The 20,479-nt window shown below is 37.0% G+C and overlaps 1 protein-coding gene across 3 annotated transcripts in view; it reads left to right on the forward strand.

The window, feature by feature from the left end:
* The window catches only part of LOC113498550 (TBC1 domain family member 4), a 53,074-nt gene that overhangs the window by 23,325 nt on the left and 9,270 nt on the right, over positions 1 to 20,479 (forward strand). For all 3 annotated transcript variants that reach the window (XM_026878590.1, XM_026878592.1, XM_026878591.1), the window contains 9 exons: positions 13,799 to 13,983; positions 14,413 to 14,515; positions 15,271 to 15,411; positions 15,768 to 16,394; positions 17,346 to 17,547; positions 17,973 to 18,095; positions 18,780 to 18,895; positions 19,359 to 19,450; positions 19,908 to 20,043. In XM_026878590.1, coding sequence (XP_026734391.1) covers positions 13,799 to 13,983; positions 14,413 to 14,515; positions 15,271 to 15,411; positions 15,768 to 16,394; positions 17,346 to 17,547; positions 17,973 to 18,095; positions 18,780 to 18,895; positions 19,359 to 19,450; positions 19,908 to 20,043 — 1,725 coding nt within the window. The remainder of the gene's footprint in view (positions 1 to 13,798; positions 13,984 to 14,412; positions 14,516 to 15,270; positions 15,412 to 15,767; positions 16,395 to 17,345; positions 17,548 to 17,972; positions 18,096 to 18,779; positions 18,896 to 19,358; positions 19,451 to 19,907; positions 20,044 to 20,479) is intronic.

The following is a 20,479-nucleotide window of genomic DNA, read 5'->3' on the forward strand; positions in this document are numbered from 1 at the left end:
AGGTCAAAATATTTGGCGAGGACGATAGCGGTCATTTAGACACAAGTATTGATTTTATAACGATCCGCGTTTCGGAAGGAACGAGCCCTGAAGGCATTGTGGGTCCCGGCTGTTTTTCATACATCTTTGACAGTCGTTACAGGTAGTCAGAAGCTTGAAAGTCTGACAACCAGTCTAACCAAGGGGTATCGTGTTGTCCAGGTAACTGGGTTGAGGAGGTCAGATAGGCAGGCGCTCCTTGTAAAGACTGGTACTTAGCCGAATCTGGTTAGACTGAAGCCGACCCCAACATAATTGGGAAAAGGCTAGGATGATGATGTTATTATTTAATTGCAATAGGGTATTTGACCAAGTCTAAAATATAAAACGTGCTTAAACACGTTGCATATAAAGTAAACAAAGACGGAGAGAGATCGATGCTCAAAATATATGACAAAGGAAGGAATGAATCCTGGGATGGCAATTATTTCTTTGTCTGTATTCTTTACCTTCTACACTCATTATTTATAAGTATATGAGATGACTATGCAACGAAATTTCCTTTATTTCAATAGACTTGGTTTGATCGAACACAAAGAAAATCTCGAATAACCATCCGTGCAAAAGGCTAATTTCTCAGACTGGGAGAAATATGACATTAGGACGGAGAGAAGTAGCCTGCCTCATCATCCTAGAATTTTCCCAACTACATATCTTGGGATCGGCTTCCAGTCTTACCGGATTCAGCTTTGTACCAGTGTTTTACAATGAGTGACTGCCTATCTGACTTCCTCAACCCAGTTACCCGGGCAACACGATACTCCTTAGTAAGACTGGTTGTCAGACTGTCAAGCTTCTGACTACCTGTAACGGCTGTCAAAGATGGGCAAAATAACAGCCGGGATCCACAATTTAACGTGCCTTCCGAAACACGGACGAACTCGTGGCTCGGGGTCATGATATAGATGGTCATCTATCTATGGACTGCCCGTATCGTGTCTTGCTTAACCTGTGATCAATGATAGCCACGAGTCAAAGTGTTGAAGTCCATTTAAAAATGGCTGCTTTTATACGAAGTGCTGAAATATGGCAAAGAAAACTGTATTCTTTGTCCTTAGTGATTCGGGCTGGCAGTTTGCCAGAACAGGTCTGTTTGGTTGCCAAACATGCTTCATTGGTGTTGCCCCGATTCGGGGTTTATGCGAAACTTGTATTATATCATCACGTTTTAATAAAGATGTTGTAGGTGACTTTAAGGTGAATTTGACTAGAATTGTATTCTGAATTATTTTTTAGGTTTCCATAGCCAATTGGTAAAAACTGAACCCTATTATTGAAGAATGGCTTGTTGGTCTACTGGTTAGTGACCCTGACTGCTATACCGGAGGTCGTATACTTGTATATATTACTCACTACTCCACATTTTCCATTGTATCTTCGCTCCTATTATGCGCAGCGTGATGTTATATAGCCTAAAACCTTCCTCGATGAATGGTCTATTCAAAAATATTTTTTTCAATTTAAACCAGTATTTCCTGAGAATAGCGCGTTCAAACAGACAACCTATCTGGGCTTAAAATATTTTTCATAAAATTTACCCTTTTAAGTATATAACAGTCGGTTAAAATATCAACACAAAACGACCTTTGAGAAGTTCAAACAACTTTTAATAAAGTTAGTAAACATTATTGTTTGCCCTTCAAAAGTGACCTTCAGTGAGTCTTGTATAATAATACAATTAACGAAACTTAGTGAATAAATAGTGATGTATCTAATTAACATAATCAATGTAAGACTGTATGAAATAAATAATTTAGATTTTTTTTACTCAAACGAAGGCCCATTTTGAGTTTTTAATGACTTTGAAAAGGGGTTTTCAATTTGCCTCTGAGTTTCTTCTCTGGCAAGGGTATTTTTTATGGTTTTTGTAACAATTTTCACAATCCTTAAAACAGAAATAACTTGTTTACTTTTATATAAAACTAGCTGTTTCCCGCGAGCCCGCCCGCCTGCAAATCAAAAATGATCCCACGGAAACTGTAGGAGGTTTTGGAAAAAAGCACTGATATTAGTACTTAAGTTACTGTATTGAAAAATAATAATTGTACAAGAAGTTAATTACAAAACATCTTAGTGGTTAGACATTACACACGAGAAGCAGAAGTGGCGCCGTGAAGCGGCAATAATTGGAACTACTCCGATTGCGTTCCAATTCTACCTATAATTCTTACATCCTCCCTGGAACGCAATCCCATATTAGTGACACAATACATATGCTTTTCTACAGTAGTTCCCTTGGTTAAGATATCTGATACATTTTCACAACCCTTAACATAACAAAACTTTAAGTTATTATTTATTACATGATCTTTAATAAAGTGGTAACGAATATCTATATGCTTTGAGCGAGGTAAGTAACAATCATTCGCCGATAACTTGATGGCGCTCTGGTTGTCGCAGTATATGAGCAGGGTGTCGGAGCCGCGACCAACTTCAGCCTGCAGCTGCCGTAGCCAGAGAGCTTCCTGCGCCGCGCTCCCCATGGCCATGTATTCCGCTTCTGCTGTGGACAAGGCGATAGTCTGCTGTTTGCGGGAACACCACGATATAGCGCTTCCCTGAAACAGAAAAATATAACCGGTGCACGATTTCCGGTCTCGAGCATCACTTGCCCAGTCTGCGTCACAGTAGCCCGTGATTTTTCTGTTACCACTCTTGGTATATGTAAGTTTGTAGTCTTTAGTCCCTTGCAGGTACCTCATGACTCTTTTTATTGCACTCCAGTGCTCAGACCTCGGTTCTTTATTGAATCTGCTTAGAGCATTGACAACATATGATATGTCAGGTCTGGTTCCTTGAGCAACGTAAAGAAGACTTCCAATAGCCTGTTGGTACGGGCAGTCCATTTCAACTTCAGTATTTTCATTAAATTTTTGTCCAACTTCTACAGGTGTCTTGATAGATTTGCATTCAGACATATTAAATTTTATTAATATTTCTTTGATATATTTTTCTTGATCCAGCATTATGGAATCCTTTGATCGGGTAATATTGAGACCCAAACATTGGCTCACCTCTCCTAGATCCTTCATATTTAATTTCTGCTGTAGTTTTTCCTTTATATTATTAATCGTACTTCTTTGTGAACAGAATAATAAAATATCATCAACCCAGATGGCAATGTAAACTCCAATGTTGATGTTAAAGTAAATACAAGGGTCAGTTTTAGATTGTTGAATGCCCATTTCCTTTAAGACTGTGCTTAACTTTGTATTCCACAATCTACTCGCCTGTTTCAAACCATATATTGATTTATTTAAATGACATACCTCATCGCCCTTTTTATACATTTCGGGCTGTACCATGTAAATATCTGTGTCTATAGATCCTTGTAGGAATGCAGAAACTGCGTCCATCTGGTATATATACAGGTCTTGCTGTGCAGCTAGAGCAAACAAATATCTAATGGATGTCCATCTTACCACAGGAGAGTATACCTCTTGGAAGTCCACACCCTTCTTTTGTGCATAACCCTTTATGACTAATCTAGCTTTATACTGCATAACTTCACCTTGTTGGTTGGTTTTCCTTTTGAACACCCACTTGTTGGGTAAAGCAATTTTCCCAGGGGGCAGTTTCACCAGATTCCAGGTCTCATTTTCCATTAAAGAATTCATCTCAGCATCCATGGCTTGTTTCCATTCTTTAACTTCTGTGGAAGACAATGCTTCTTCTACTGTCTGAGGATCAGATAAACCAGTATATAAACAGAGCATGCCTTTCTTATCTTTGTTACGTGGTCTCAATGTGATGTTACGAGTTCCTTGTTCCTGAACTGTAATATGCTTCGGTGGGTAATATGTCTCATCAGCATTAGGATCATCAGCTGTGTCAGTCTCATATTCACTACTACTGTCGTTCTCAGCTTCTTCTAAGCTATGCTTATAGTCCACAGGTTGAGAGGAAGAAGCAGCTTCTAACTCCTTTGACTGGTCATCAGGCTTTGACCCCTCTGACGATCCCAACCTGTCTTCTTCAGTTGAACGAGCTGAAATCAGAAATTCATCACACAGACCAGGTTTTTCAAAAAATATAACATCTCTACTCTTCATTATCTGATGTGTTTTAGGATGCATGACACGGTATCCCTTTGTTCTCTCACAATAACCTACAAATATCATTTTTTCCGATTTCTTGTCCCACTTTTGTCTTCTCTCCTTAGGTACATGCACCATTGTTTCGGAACCAAATATTCTCATATGAGATAATTCTGGTTTGCGACCTGTCCACATTTGGTACGGAGTGGTATTGTCAAGTGCTTTGGTGGGGGACCGATTTATGATATATGCAGCTGTGGCAACGGCTTCAGCCCAAACAGGTTTCTCTAAATTTGCGTTAGATATCATACATCTAGCCTTTTCCACAAGTGTCCTGTTCATTCTTTCTGACAATCCATTCTGCTGCGGGGTATATGGTGCTGATGTCTGATGTGTAATTCCACAATTAGCTAAGTATCTCTCGAAATTGCCGTTGCAGTATTCTTTTCCATTGTCTGTCCTTAACATTTTAATTTTTGAATCAAGCTGGTTCTCTACATATCTTTTATAATCTTTAAATATTTCTAAAATACTTAGCTTATCCTTTGTGAAATATACATGCACCATCCTGGTATAATCATCTATGAAATTAATAAAGTATCGCATACCTCCATACGATGCATTCTCCATTGGTCCACACAGGTCCGAGTGTATTAATTCCAATGGTTTTGTTGCTCTGGTGCCAACTTGCTTAAAAGGCAACCTTGCCTGCTTTCCCTCACAGCAGCTTGAACATTGCAACCTTACTTGTTTATTTTGATCTAGCACCACCCCGTCAGCATAATTTGGTAACTTTTGTAGATCTGTAACATTTAAATGTGCCATCCGAAGATGCCACAGTCTTATATTATTAGAACTTACAAGACTGGAAGCCAAATGAACAGTTTCCTCCTTTGACTGCATATCCAAAACATAAAGTTTATTATTCAGTGTAGCTGAGCATATGAACTTTCCATTTGCATCATTGACATTGCAACCCTTTTCATTGAAGATCACTCTGTACCCACTCTTTGTAATAGTGCTCACTGACATCAAATTGGCTGCAAGTCCAGGTACATATAACACATTTTTCAGCTGTATTGTACCTCCTTGTAAAATGTTCAGATTTATTTCACCGGTACCTTCTACGGACAGCGGCTCACTGTTAGCAACTGTTATACTCTTGACAGATGGCGCTCTTAGATTGTACATCCATTCTTTATTGCCACACATATGCATGGATGCTCCGGAATCTACATACCATTGTTTCTTAATTTCGCCGGCAGTTGCTGAAAATGCCGCAGCAAAACTGGAATTCTCTTGCTTATGTGACTCTCTTTTTCCTTTTCCTGTACAGTATTTTGCTAAATGCCCATAGCCATTGCAGTTGTAACACCGGGGACCCTTGGTTGGCTTCGACTTATGTGCATTAAACTTTCCCTTCTTAGTATGTGAGTAAAGTGCATTATTTGTATCTGAAGAAACTATCTCTTGTAAAAGCTTGGTCTTAATAAGGTCTGCGCTGATTGTGACTCCTGAATTTTCGAGTCCCATGATCATAGGTTTGTACCGATCAGGTAGACCGGCCAACATTAAAGTACCCAGCCACTCGTCATTAACGTCAAAATCTATGTTGCGTAATTTATGTGCTGCGTTCATAATTTTACTCACATATTCCTCGATGCCACTGCTAGACTCTAGCGATGTGTTAATAAGTTCTTTGAGTAAACCCACTTTTCTGGTGAGTCCGTTATCATCGAATGCTTTGTGTAGATTGGTCCATACCTCTGTCGCGGTCTTACAATCCTGTATGTGTACGTAATTTTGAGAATTTACTAATAGGATCAGTTTGGACTTGGCCAAGATATCCTTTGCCGGCTCAACTACTTGTCCTTCCTTGGGTTCTACACAATTCCATAAGCCCTCGTGTTCGAGATACGTTCTTGCGGTGAACTTCCAGGTGGCAAAATTGTCGCGGCCGTTCAATTTTTCCAGATTGAACATGTGCGAATGTGAATTCATCATGACCACGTTTTTCTGTTCAACTTAACCTCACAATATTTAACACGTTTTCTACCGGAGAAACTTCGTACTTTCTGATATTACTTTATTTCCGAACCACGCTCTGCTACCATGTAGGAGGTTTTGGAAAAAAGCACTGATATTAGTACTTAAGTTACTGTATTGAAAAATAATAATTGTACAAGAAGTTAATTACAAAACATCTTAGTGGTTAGACATTACACACGAGAAGCAGAAGTGGCGCCGTGAAGCGGCAATAATTGGAACTACTCCGATTGCGTTCCAATTCTACCTATAATTCTTACAGAAACATAAAATCATTTTGAAAAACTATCCTATAATTATGTTAATCCAGGTCATAAACTATCTATGTACGAAATTTCGTCCAAAATAACCCAGTGGTTTATGCGTGATAGAGTAACAAACACCCACCCATGCTAAGAAACTTTCACGTTTATATTAGTGAGATGTTATATTAGCTAAGCACTTGTTTATATTATTGCAATATTGGTGTAACAGGTAAATATGCATTATATTAAATATTATGTTATGCAGATACCTATTATACATAACAGCACGAACGTACGTCATAACTGTAATAATATGGTTTGTTTTTCTTGCCGTAATAGGGTTGTCACTCACTTCAATTTTTAAAAATATAAATCGATTTGTCTGGTTTTATGTCGACTGGAAATGTCTTTGTTTTGGTTAAATGTATGCATTTGTATGCAGGAGGTGCAGGTTTGTTCAAAGTATTAATATGACTTTATTCATTAGATGGTGATGATGATGATGATATAAAATTGCATGATACCCTCTAGCCCATAATCCCACAAGTATCCCCAAGCCACCACTCTACCCATACAGGAAAACCATGCTAGCTCACTGCAGCATTATTATGAAAAAACATGGCTATTTATTAAAATCTTAAATTTTATTGCAATCAAGCCCTTTTAAGCCTCATTTGCAGGATATAAAAGTACCTGACTAAAAACGTAAATTTTAAAAAACCAGTTTTTTTTTAAATTAAATTTTTAAATTTACGTTTGCTTGTCTTATCTTCAAAACGGCTGCACTAAATTAGATAAAACGTGCTGGTAGGTAGTTTTATATAAAAATAAAGACCAATTTCAATCTGAAAATATTTGAGGTTGAAGTCAAAATAAAAAAAATACAGTGACATTGGAGGCAGAGTTTTAATTTTATCGAATTTTAATAAGATTTGTAAAATACGTTTAAAGTTGCGGGAAATAGCTAGTATTATTATAAAACATTAACCTGTCAAGACAAGTAAATTGATTATACAGGGTGCGTCATATGTACAAACTGGATAAGAACACGTTTTCTAATGACATCCTGTATAACGTTATATAATATGATTAATTTTCTTACCAATTACTATCGCAGAAAGCTAGTTAAATAGGTAAGTGTCTTGGGGAAACCTGTAGAAGGTTATTCAGACCTGTTAACCGGAATATTTAACCATGGGACCTGATTTAGCGGGTTCACGAGTCGAACTCGTTGATTCGAACCCGACGTCTCGCCAGCTCATTATTAAAGACCACGATTGGGCTTGAAACTAGTCCAGCGATCCCGATAAATACGTGTAAATATACCGTTGTTAAATAAATATTGAGAAATCCGCCTTATAAAAACGTAAATCTATACTTCTATACTAATATATAAAGCTGAAGAGTTTGTTTGTTGGTTTGAACGCGCTAATCTCAGGAACTACTGGTCCAAATTGAAAAAATCTTTTTGTGTTGAATAGACCATTCATCGAGGAAGGCTTAAGGCTATAAACTATCACGCTGCGACTAATAGGAGCGAAGATACAATGGAAAATGTGAAAAAAAAACAGGGCAGGTATAAATCATAACTTATATCTTCTAACCACGGGGACGAAGTCGCGGGCAACAGCTAGTCGTATAATAATAGAAATGCGAAAGTAAGTGATAGCGCATTTGTATGTTTGTTACCCCTTAACGCGACAACGGCTGGATCGATATCGATCAGATTTGGTGTGGAGGTAGATGACACATTGGCATTAATCATTAGCTATTTTTACCCGACATCATTAAAGGAGAGTATTGTTCATAGCAGCTATAACCGATATCCAGGCAAAGCCGAAAACAACACCTAGTCGTATATATAACGGCACACACTTTAATTCCGTCATCCCTAAGTATTACCTATTATCTAAGCAAATCGTGTTGTATATTCGTGACAAGCGTTGTCGGTAATTTTATTGTCTTCAACAAATTTATAGTTAGCAGCACAATCGTTAATATATGCGGTGACTTCTAAAGGTGTATGGTAGGTTTAAATCTACCATATTCTACCATGAGAGTAGTGTAGTGGTGTGTACGCAAGACTTCTAATTCAAAGGTCTCGAGTTCGATCCCAACGCATTGACTTTTCAAATTTTGTGTTTGACTGTATCGGATTAATATTTTGAAAATTCGCGCATTTTTTTAACCGTTTTTGTAACGTATATCATTACTGCATTGCTCCTAATTATCATAGCGTAATAGTATACTATCCCAAAGCGCTCCTTTCTTAACTTTTAAGCTTTTGACAATTGCCGATGAATTAATGAAAATCGGATTAAATTTGAAACTGTTCGTATTCGGCTTAGCATTTTAGATGTACAAGTATTGTTGAAAATTCAAACATGAGTATTCCGCTTTGTACTGAATTTAAAATTATAGTGTTAATTAATTAATTGCGAAAATGCTTAGGGGAGTAAAAACACCATTTTAATCCAATTTCCATTTCTCTTTTCTATGAGGCTATAGTTACGACACCACACTATAATTTATCACGCCAATACGACTCTACCAGTCCTTTCTCAACAGCAAGCGTGATATTATATCCACATGGCACATTGAATCATGTTGCAAACCATAATAAAAAGATACGACCGTCACGTGGTTGTAATGAACACTGTTATAGCCAATCAACTCATGTTTGCTCACAATGCTGTGTGTACCCTTGTAAACATACAGTGACATTATCTATACTAATATTTTTTATTATATAAAGCTGAAGAGTTTGTTTGTTTGAACACGCTAATCTCAGGAACTACTGGTTCGAATTGAAAAATTATTTTTGTATTGAATAGACCATTTATCGAGGAAGGCAATAGGCCATATAACACGCTGCGACTAATAGGAGCGAAGTTACAATGGAAAATGTGGAACAAAACGGGGAAAATTCTAGCCACGTGGACGAAGTCGCCGGCAACAGCTATTTTACTAATACAGCTTTCATTTGTGTGTCAGTGTCACACAGATGCAAGCTCACGTAGTAAACAATTGATGTCAATCGCATACACACATAGAGCCGCGAGCACTGATGATTTGAACTTGCTGTTTCAACGCGTCCGGTTACAGCCGTTAATGCTTTTAATCTGTCTGGGGTTTGATTTCAAATTGTAGTTGAATTTGAGCTTTTGTTAGTACAAAATGAAATATCAAATCTATACCTACTAATATTATAAAGCTGAAGAGTTTGTTTGTTTGACCGCGCTAATCTCAGGAACTACTGGTTCAAATTGTAAAAAATATTTTTGTGTTGAACAGACCATTCACTGAGGAAGGTTTTAGGCTATATAAAATCACGCTCCGACTAATAGATACAATGGAAAATGTGGCCAAAACGGGGAAAATATTCATCTTCAATGGCTCCGGTTCAAAAATTCCTAACAATATATCTTCTAACCACGTGAATGAAGTCGCGGGCAACAGCTAGTTTATTATATACTAGTTTTTTTTTATAAGTAATACCAGCCTATATACGTCCCTCTGCTGGGCACAGGCCTCTTCACGTATATATAAGGTTTTGAGCATTGACCACTACGCTAGCTCACTGCAGGTTTTGATTCCACACGATATTTTCCTTCACCATTTTTCAGTTGTGTCTTAAAATAACTAAAAAAGTACAACATAACTTTCACAAAGTAATAAGTACTTTGCCTGCGTTGGAATCAAATCTGCACCTCGTTTTTACATTCATGCATATAGCCACAAGGTCACTACGACATTCTTCGTAATATTTTGATTGATCTAACTAAACTTAAATGGCAATAAGAATGGACTCTGTACAAGTCACAGCACTGATTGACTAATGACTCTCGTGCCATCTTCAACATTATTTATACGAATGTATATTATTATGCGTAGTTTTTTTATTTGTTTGTTTGTTAGTTCATAAATTGATAGATGGAGTGCTTGTTAAGTAGCAATAAATTAAGCATATGCTAGTATTAAAGTTTCTTCTACTGTTTAGATTCGTTAAATGTCGTGGAGAAATTTTGGAGGAAAACTCCGAAACTAGTCAGGCGATCCCGATTAATATTAAATAAATAATTATTTAATATGATTTGAAATGTGATCATTCCAGCCTTTTCCCAACTGTGATGGTGTCGGCTTCCAGTCTAATAGGATGCAGCTAAGTACCAGTGTTTTACAAGCAGCGACTGCCTATCTGACCTCCTCAACCCAGTTACCTGGGCAACACGATACCTCTTAGTAAGACTGGTTGTCAATCTGTCATTTATTATTCTATACAAAATTTGTAGTCTTATTAAAAAGCTATTGAGCTTCACAACTAAGAACCAACTACAATTTAAAGAGGAAGATTATCGCTAATTAAGATTTACTGAACCATAATTGCTATTCAGGTACCAATTTAGTGCAAAACATCCTGAATGGTACTTAGAAGTGGCACGTGTATTAATGTAAACATTAACATTGCTCACCCAAGTGTTATGGTTTCAAAGCAGAATTGAGTGATACAAAACATTATTTAGAACCCTGAGGAGCTCGTGGATAAGCTATAACCGCACAAGTTGATCGATCACAGGTTAAACTATGCTTGATTCGGTCGGTCCGTAGATGGGTCAAACAGTTCGACTCGCGATCCCGCCGCGTCTGCTCATCATTAAGGACTCCGGTTGGGTCCGAAACTAGTCGGGCTACCCCGATAAATACGCGTGAGTAAACCGTTACATCATTTGATAATCTTTGACAGTCGTTACAGGTAGTCAGAAGCTAGAAAGTCTGACAACCAGTCTGACTAAGAGGTATCGTGATTCCCAGGTAACTGGGTTGAGGAGGTCAGATATGCAGTCGCTCCTTGTAAAACACTGGTACTTAGCTGCATCCGGCAAGACTGGAAGCCGATCCCAACGGTCCATAAAACAGTCCAGCAGTCATAAAACATTATTTAGTAAGCAAACCATACCAAATATGACCATCATATTTCGTGAAAAGGACAAAATTGTTAATGACAAAACGAAGCACTGAAAACTCGATCGAATTTCGTTCCATTCAAAATATTCCTTAAGGAAAACTGAAACAACTATTGTATTGGCAAATTGCCAGAACTATGTACTTTATGAGTAATTATCGAGTATATTTTTGTGTTTATTTGTTTTGTAAACGATCATTCAGAATAGTTCTCGGTACACACATGATTTGTGTTTATATTGAGAACTTAATAATAGTTTTGTTTTAATAATAATAAATGTGCTGTTATTCCTACATCTTTGACAGTCGTTACAGGTAGTCAGAAGCTTGAATGTCTGACAACCAGTCTAACTAAGGGGTATCGTGTTGCCCAGGTAACTGGGTTGAGGAGGTCAGATAGGTAGTCGCTCCTTGTAAAACACTGGTACTTAGCTGAAACCGGTTAGACTGGTAGTCAACTCCAACTTAGTTGGGAAAAGGCTAAGCCTATGATGATAATAATAAAATTCGGCATGAACGAGACGGAAAAATCTTTAGTTGCTTATAAATATATTAGAAGCAATATCCTACTAATATTGTTACCAAGATATTGTTAACAAGTGCATGCAAGTGTGTATGTATGGATGTTTGTTACTCTTTCAGACAAAAACCACTGAACGGATTTTGACTAAATTTCTTACACAGATAGTTTATAACCTAGACAAACACATAGTATAGTTTTTATCCCGAGTTAATGTTCGCGTGGGATTATTTTCGATTCGTAGTGGGTGGGGCCGCCAGCAACACGGTATTAGCAATATTATTTTCTTCCAAATTATTTGATTATAACCTCTCCTCTTGTTGCCATCAGTTGGGAACAGCTAGTTCATATAATATACCCGACGTATGTTAAACATTCAAATACCTATAAAGTATCATTAGACGTTGACCAACAACATATAAATTGTCTCTTGTCTCTTGACCCGAAGACGTGTGTTATAAACAAACGGATTCACTCAAGGCTGCTCAATTAATATTGTTTTATTTAGGGTTGCCACATCGATTGCAACAACATTTTATTGGAGACAGCGATTTTTATAAATTGATTTCGGGAAAATTTAAAGATTTTGCTGTTTACCGCCATGTCTTAAAGTTGCTTGAATGGCGGGGTGTAGATGAGAAATACAGCTCCTAAGGAATATCAACTGGAGAAGGGCTATACCAAGCTTAACGCTTACAGGTAATAAAATAGATTTGTCCAATACTCCAACAACCTACCAATATGCTCACGAAATTTCATGAGAATCGGTTTAGCCGTTTCAGAGAAGATACACTCCAAACACAGCGACATAAAAAAATATATTTGAAGATATTGTCTAGCCTATGATATTTAATTTAGGCGTTTATCAATAAGCATGAAAGATATCTAATATATAAAATTCCCGTGTCACGATGTTAGTTACCGTACTCCTGCGAAACGACTGAACCGATTTATACCAAATTTTATATGCGTATACAGTAGGTCTGAGAATAGAACAACATCGATTTTTCATACCCCTAAGTGTTAAGGGTTGCCCACACTAAAAAAATACATTTTATTTTTTGGACGAAATTTTTTGTTTTTACTTTTTTATAATGTGGCATTAAAAATACATACAACTAGAAAAAAAATATTCGGCAAAACAACGTTTGCTGGGTCAGCTAGTATTATATGAATATTTAATAAATTGGCACAAATAATATATGTTCATGTGTGACAACCCTACCCGTCGCCTAATTAACCACGCGTACAGGAAGTAATTGGCTGTTAATTTTAACTCTTGTAACTAAATGTCACCTTGACCCTTAAATAAACCTGTTTGTTTGTTTTCTTCCATGTTTATTTACAAACTCGATAAACTATACTAGGGGACTTCTTAAAGCGGTTATGTACATATACAAATTGGACATTTGCACTTACATTAAGTGATTTCGGTTTAGTTTGTTTTGTATTAAAGTTGGATCATGAGCGAGTAATGATGACTTTATTAAGAGATTACTTAGCTTCGTTCGATAAGAAAATTTGCGGTGTGTTATTTGTACCCTGACAAATTTAATTTTCCAACGTTTTTACACACTCACTTTCAGTGTATGTTTGTACGGTTGGATTTTTGTAACTCAATTGTGAGGCACTTCCCGATAAGCTACCAGCATCAAATTTTCAGGATAGCTTCAAACCCGATGACAATGCAATTTACAACTATAAAAACGGGTGGACAGATTTGATAAAATTTGAATGGAGTGCCATTTTATAACGTGGCTATTTAAATTTTTTTAATGTCTTAATTTTTAATTTTATGCTGTTTTTATATAAATAAATAAATATGACTGGTCCTTGAGCTCTACAGGCCCAGATCAAGAGAACAGATTAAAAACGACAGTTCCTAAAATTACCAATGAGGTTGTCATTTAGAAATCGAAATGCTAAAATGTCTCCACCATCTTCCCCAGGTGACAGACCTGTTCGGTCAGATGCGGGAGCCGTCCCCGGGGACCGCGAGCCCCCGCGGCTCCAACAGCTCCCTGGCCAACGGCGCCGTCACCAGGAACCTGGGCTTCCAGCAGCAGAACAGCTCCGAGCACCTACCTTGGAGCAGCCCAGCGATATCGTTACCGGGAAACTGTAATTCTAACTTGTGAGTAGAGGGTTATTGAGAAATTGTCTGGGATAGTCCTTTTAGGGTTTTGTAGCCAAACGGAAACGGCAAATGAATTACATTTAATTTTGCAACGGTTTACTCTCGCCTATTTATCGGGATTGTCCGACTTGTTTCGGTCCCACCGCGAAATAGGCGTGAGAAAACCGTTGCATCGTTTAATGACGAATAGACCCCACGATAGTTGCTATAAAATAAAGAGGATTTGCCCAACTAATCACCATCACAATTATCGTTTTCCACTTTTGTATATGCCTCGTCCAATTGCTAATGTGATCTATACTTTATTTTAATTTTTGTTTTGAGTACTTATTTTAAGTGTATATATCTGTATCTAGACTATCTAGGTTATAAATATATTAATAGTAGTTGTAAATAATAGCTAATTGATCCGTGTATGCTTTACAGAACGAGCGAGACACAGTCCCCAATGGTTCGCAGCATCAGCAACGCATCTGCGCTCACATCTCTATGTGCTGACCTTTCAGCGTCCGACTCACACTTTTTTGAGGTATTTAGGCATACGTTATTAAACACGGTGATTTTTTAGTCGTCTTACAAAAGCAGCCCAGTTCATGTATCCGACGTAAAATACCCCTAGGTGCAATTTTTTTTTTTTATCATCAACTAAGATAATAAGTATGAAGAAAAATTAAACAAGAGAAATCTAAAATATACTCTTAAAAATGATTAAAAACGCCGCCGCCCGCGCCCCTCACCATTGTTACAAGGCTCGGACCGCGCTCGCAATAGAGCTGTGTTTCTAAAAAACTACAAATTGCATCATAACATTGAATAAAAATTGCATTTTAAATTTATTAAAATCTAATAAATACCTATTTTTTTATCATGAACGTGTTCTAGTCATTGGATACATGAACTGGGTTGCTTTTGTAAGACGACTAAAAAATCACGGTGTATTTATGAAAACCATTTAAAAGTTATGACGTTGTCGTATTTGTGGGACAAATTATTTGATTAAATATTCTCCTCATTCTTAGTTTTGATTCATTTGGTTGTTTTTTCATATTAGTGTACTATCAATTCTTAATAATATTGTGACATTTTTACTTTAACTTTCTTGAAGATGATTCATATGCTGACTAATTTGGAACCCAAACCTCATAAAGGATTCAAGCGTGGAAGAGGGGCCACGAGTTGAGCTGGAAATAACTATCAAACTCAAAAAAGTACTTTAATATCTTAAATTAAAGATATTAAAGTATTTTTTAATATATAAAGACAAAAAAATGCTTAAATTTTCAGGTCCTATACATCGGTAAAGTCCGGATATCACAGCGGAAGGTCCCGGAGTCCTTGATCGACGACGCACTGAACAAATTCGCTCAACATGAAGCTGAAAAGGCTTTGAAGCAACGCCGACACAGCCTCCTGTCATCAACTGGGGTAAGTTTACATTTAAACTGAAACTTTGACCAAATTGTTTGACCAAACATAAGGTAAATTCATTTCGAGAAAGAGTTTAATAGTGAGTGATAGTTTCTATTACTCACTATTAAACTTACTAAAGGCAGATCTTTGTATTTCCTTTTTACTAATTTTCAAACTAGTTAAAGTTAAAGATTTTATATCGACCCTTTTCTCTCTCCCTATGTAGTATAGATTGATGCTGCAACTGAAAAAAACCAAGAGTTTTTTTCTTCGATCCTATTTTGGAAAAAATCTTTAATTTATGTTTTCAATAACCACTTACTTGCTTTAATAAAATAAGAACGAATAAACAGATCTTCCTTGTCTTCCAGACTTCCATATACAGCAATGACTCAAAAGAAAACCTTGAACAAGAAGGCACTCCACCCCACGAGCTTTTCAACAACAGCAAGAAGATCCTGACTCCAAGCACAACGCCCCTAGAACCTGACAAAGCATGGGCAAGCGCAGAAACCCTCAACCAAAAACCAGACCCAAAGAAAATTGACGAGGAATTCGACATGTTCACGAAAGAACGAGTCGAAACATCCCAAAAACCAGAATCTTTAAGAAAACCTACCCCAATACCATTAGAACCGAACGTGTTAGTTCTAAATGTACCCAAAAATAATCTAGACACAGTCAGAGAAGAGGACAAAAATGAACTAACCTCAGTCATATCTGAAACTGCGTCGTCGATAACTGAATTCTGTCAAAAAAGTGTCGAAAAGTCCAAATTGGAACCACAAGATCCGTTTTTGGATAATAAGATACGAAAAGATAGTCCCGCACCGATGAATTTTCAGGAGATTAATAGAAAGCCGACGGTTGTTGAAAGGAAGACGCTGACGGAGAATAAGCCGTTTTTGAGGGATCGTTCCGCGTCTATAGGTACTATTAATCAGAAAACTCCGATTGCGCAGCTGATTGGAGAGCAGAATAGGACTATGTTGTTCCAGGTACGTTTTAATGTTATTCGTTTTATTTTCGGATAGAAATATAGTTCAATTCCTGCTCAGGACAAGTGTTTTTGTTACATGCGAAAAAGGAGGGACGTGGGTTCGATACCCGCCTCAGAAATGCCAAATGTTATTCACAAATGCTTGTGTTTTTCGGCATGTGGGCTTTAAGTTAAATAATGCTTAGTTAGTACTAGTTAGTTCAATTTTTTTTTATACTCAGTCCGTCAGACTGATTTACAAAAAAATATTGATAACGTATTTTTCAATTGATCACATCATTAACAGGTCAGAAAGATTTGGTAATGGGGGTTAAGAACATCACTTGCTAGTAAAATTCATACTAGTAAGTGACGTCACACGGGATTTTAAATCACTGTCTCCCCCTTTGTTTATGAGATAAAAGCAAAAAATTTTATTTTTTAATTTTTAATTTTTGTTTAATTTTTTTGGGATATCTGATGGAAAAAACAGTTTTTTTTCGACAAATACCCTACTATGGAGTCAAAACCAAAATTTCTCTATTAACTGACTGGCCCGTTGATCTAGTGGACAGTGACCCTGACTGCTGTATCGGAGGTCGTGGGTTCAATTCCCACCTAGAAAAAACGTTCGTGTGATGAGCACGATCATTTGTACTATGTCTCGGTGCAATTTATAAACAATATGGACGTATTTAGAAATATATAGCTATGAAAATCAGTTATCTAGTACTCATAATACAAATTTAGCTTAGTTAGAGACTAGATGGCGCTGTGTGAATGTTGTCCAATATTAAACTAATAATAATATTCCACAACTTTCACACAACGCCATCTAGTCCCTAACTAAGCTCATCACACAAACATTTGTCCTGGGTGGGAATCGAACCCACGACCTCCGGTATAGCAGTCAGGGTAACTAACCACTAGACCAACAGGCCAGTCAATTTTTATTGCTTCTCTATTACAGGTTGGTCGTGCCGAACTCCGTTTGATAAGTCCAGATAGGAAACAAATACTTCTACACAGAGGTTTCAAAGATGTCGCCTCTTGTGTATTAGGGAGGATGAATAAGGAACACTTCGGCTTTGTATGTCGGGAGACCAACGACACATACGCTTGTTACGTGTTCAAATGTGAAAGCGACTGTGTGGCACAGGAGGTTATTAATGGTAAGCTTTCCATATGCGGGAAAAGGTCTCTTCCCAGCATACCCCCGTATGAAAAATAGATGTTTACCGATTCATAGACCTTCCCAACATGCAACAGAATCAGTCGAGCCGTCGATTCAATTACGTACACTGTGACACGAAAATTTTATATAATAGAAGATTAGAATCAATTAAGTTTGAAACACACAACCTAACTTATCAACTTTGATTTACAATTTTACAGAGTTAAATATTTACGAGTTAAAAAACAAAAAATAATTAAATCAAAGCATCAAAAAGTTCATCGGCATCGCTGCCGACTGGGAGTGTGCCCAAAAGGCTGGCAGCATTGCCACGTTGAATGGCAATGCTAATCCTCTGAGCGAGGTAAAAACCAGCCTTTGGGTCACGAGGAGTGTCAATTACTTATCAATTAATTATTTCAGCAATCAAGCAAGCATTCGTGGCCCACGCCGAGCTTCTGAAAAAGACTCGTGAGAAGTCTCCGAACATGACTTGCGAACACTGTCCCATGCTGTGGTACCATCGACTCTGTCATGATATTGAGAGTAAGTATATTAAACGTCAATTTAACTCCCAGAATAACCTCTGAAAATGTTTTGTAACAATAAAAACATGTAACCGACTTACAAAAACTACTGATCCAAATTTGATGAAATTTTATGCTAGTAAATGACAGTTATTTCATGTTAAATAAAAAAATCTGTTTTGATATTCTGAGGTAACAAACATATGTATAGAAAAATCGGACGAATCGTGAATTTTTTGAAGTCGGTTGAAAATATTTATCTATAGGTAAATAAATAAAATCGTCGTAAATTATTGACATGTACATTGAATCATTTTGTAAATTATATCTTGCTGCGTGGTCTTCAAACGATACTGAAGTCAAATAAAACATTCTTGTCTGTTTGTCTGTGTGTTTGTGCTCGATGAACTCAACTATGGTTTATCCGATTCAATCGCAAAAGTCCTTGATGTATTGTAATAAGATTCAATTAATATTCAGCGTTTGATTCATGACAATCGGTTTATAAATAAAATGTTAAGTCAATTTAGAAAATTTGTACAAAACAAATTCACGGGACGAAGTTACTTTCATCGCTAGACTTTTTATGATATAAGAATTCCGTATTTTCTTATTCGGAATTATAAAAAAAACTATTTTGCATCTTTTCCAATTTCCATTTTCCTTATAGCGACAATCTAATTACATAAACATATTCTTTTAGGTATGAACGACAAGAAAACACACGCGTTTATTCTTCGACGCATCGAACAGCTGCCTGAAGATGAACAGGATCTCATCATCACGAAGTACCAGGGAGGCACCAATCATATGTATGAGGTATGTACGGGACTTCTTGACTGCACGGATAGCCGAGTGGTTGAGGTCACCACGCCAAACCCACTGAGAGCGACGTGTCGCAAGTCCGATCCCCGCGTAGGACAAGCATTTGTGTGATCCACGAATGCTTGTTCTGAGTCTGGGTGTCTTTGTGCATGTGGTTTGTATGTTAGTGAAACCCCCCGCGACACAACGATGCCTTACTGCGGGAGTCGTCTTATAAAAAGGAAAAAAAAGGATAAAACTTTGCACACGCTCTGAGTTCTGTTGAGGGTCTGACTAGATAAGAAACGTCATTTCACATCCAATATGGCGGCCTCCCAAGATGGCGGATTGGCTGTTAAAAGTCCACCCCACAATATGGGTATCAAATAAAAGGGTTTTATGTCACAAATACGAAAAAAAATTGAAAGCGTGTTTTTAAACTATTTAATTATTCAACACTTTATTTCTTTGTTGACAGACAAGTGAACACAACGCTTTCCTCATGATGTTACTACGAGCGCACTGCGAGGCAAAACAAACTAGGCATGTTCATGATACCGCTGAAAATAGGTGAGTTATAAATTATTTTACAGTAAATGAACTCAATTTTTTGGTCTATAATTGCATATATTGAAAATGTTTTAGATAAAGTTGATATGAAAATCCTATGTAACTATTTAATAATTTTAGTTGTGAAGAAGAGACATGGCTATGTTTAAGATAGTAATGACTATGGGTAATTATCGGGATTCGCTTACTTCTTAAATATGGTACCTGTCGAAAAAAAATATAAACTTGATCATTTGTTTGGATGGATCGATGTTAGTTATTCTTTCACGCAAAAAACACTAAAGAGATTTGAACGAAATTAGATACATAGAATGTTTGCAACCTGGATTAACCGAAAGGATGGTTTTAATCATGTTTTGATTCTAGATCCTGCGCCATTTGGAAAACAGCCTTACAGAACAATATCTACGTGTAATTTCACGACTGTATGATACATTTATTTATATTTTGTTTCCAGGTCAGAGTTCTTAAACCAGTACCTAGGTGGCAGCACTATCTTCTCAAAAGCGAGACGCTCGATTTCAAGCAGTTTCGATCTCCTCAAGAGGAAAGCTAGCAGGGACGATGGCTTGGTAGCACCTATTATTAAAAAGGTAATAATAATAAAGAAAAATCATTGTACCTAAAATTACCACCTGTAACTACATTATGGAAGCAATTAAGTATTGAGTTTTGAAAAATCGCGTTTGATTAAGTCTAAAGAAATTACTGTAAACTGGCGTCTGCATAACGCACTGGAGTTTGTTTCGTTAATTTCTTCTTCAGTGGCAAATAGAAAGTGGTGGTAAAGTTAATTTTTATCAGAATTTAACGTTAAAAAATGTAATCATTATTATAATATATGTTGTCAGCAGGCTGTATATTTACAGTTATATATTACGTAATTTTGTTGCTATAACAACAGATAATTAAGGGATAAGCAACTATTCCCTATTGGCATGGTCATAGAGTGATGGGGTATCGACATTTTTTTAAGAGGTCAAACAGCGCTGTCAATTGATGGTTGACCCATTGTTTTTTTCTTATTCC

This window comes from Trichoplusia ni, chromosome 11 (assembly GCF_003590095.1).
Source record: "Trichoplusia ni isolate ovarian cell line Hi5 chromosome 11, tn1, whole genome shotgun sequence".
Taxonomy (NCBI): domain Eukaryota; kingdom Metazoa; phylum Arthropoda; class Insecta; order Lepidoptera; family Noctuidae; genus Trichoplusia; species Trichoplusia ni.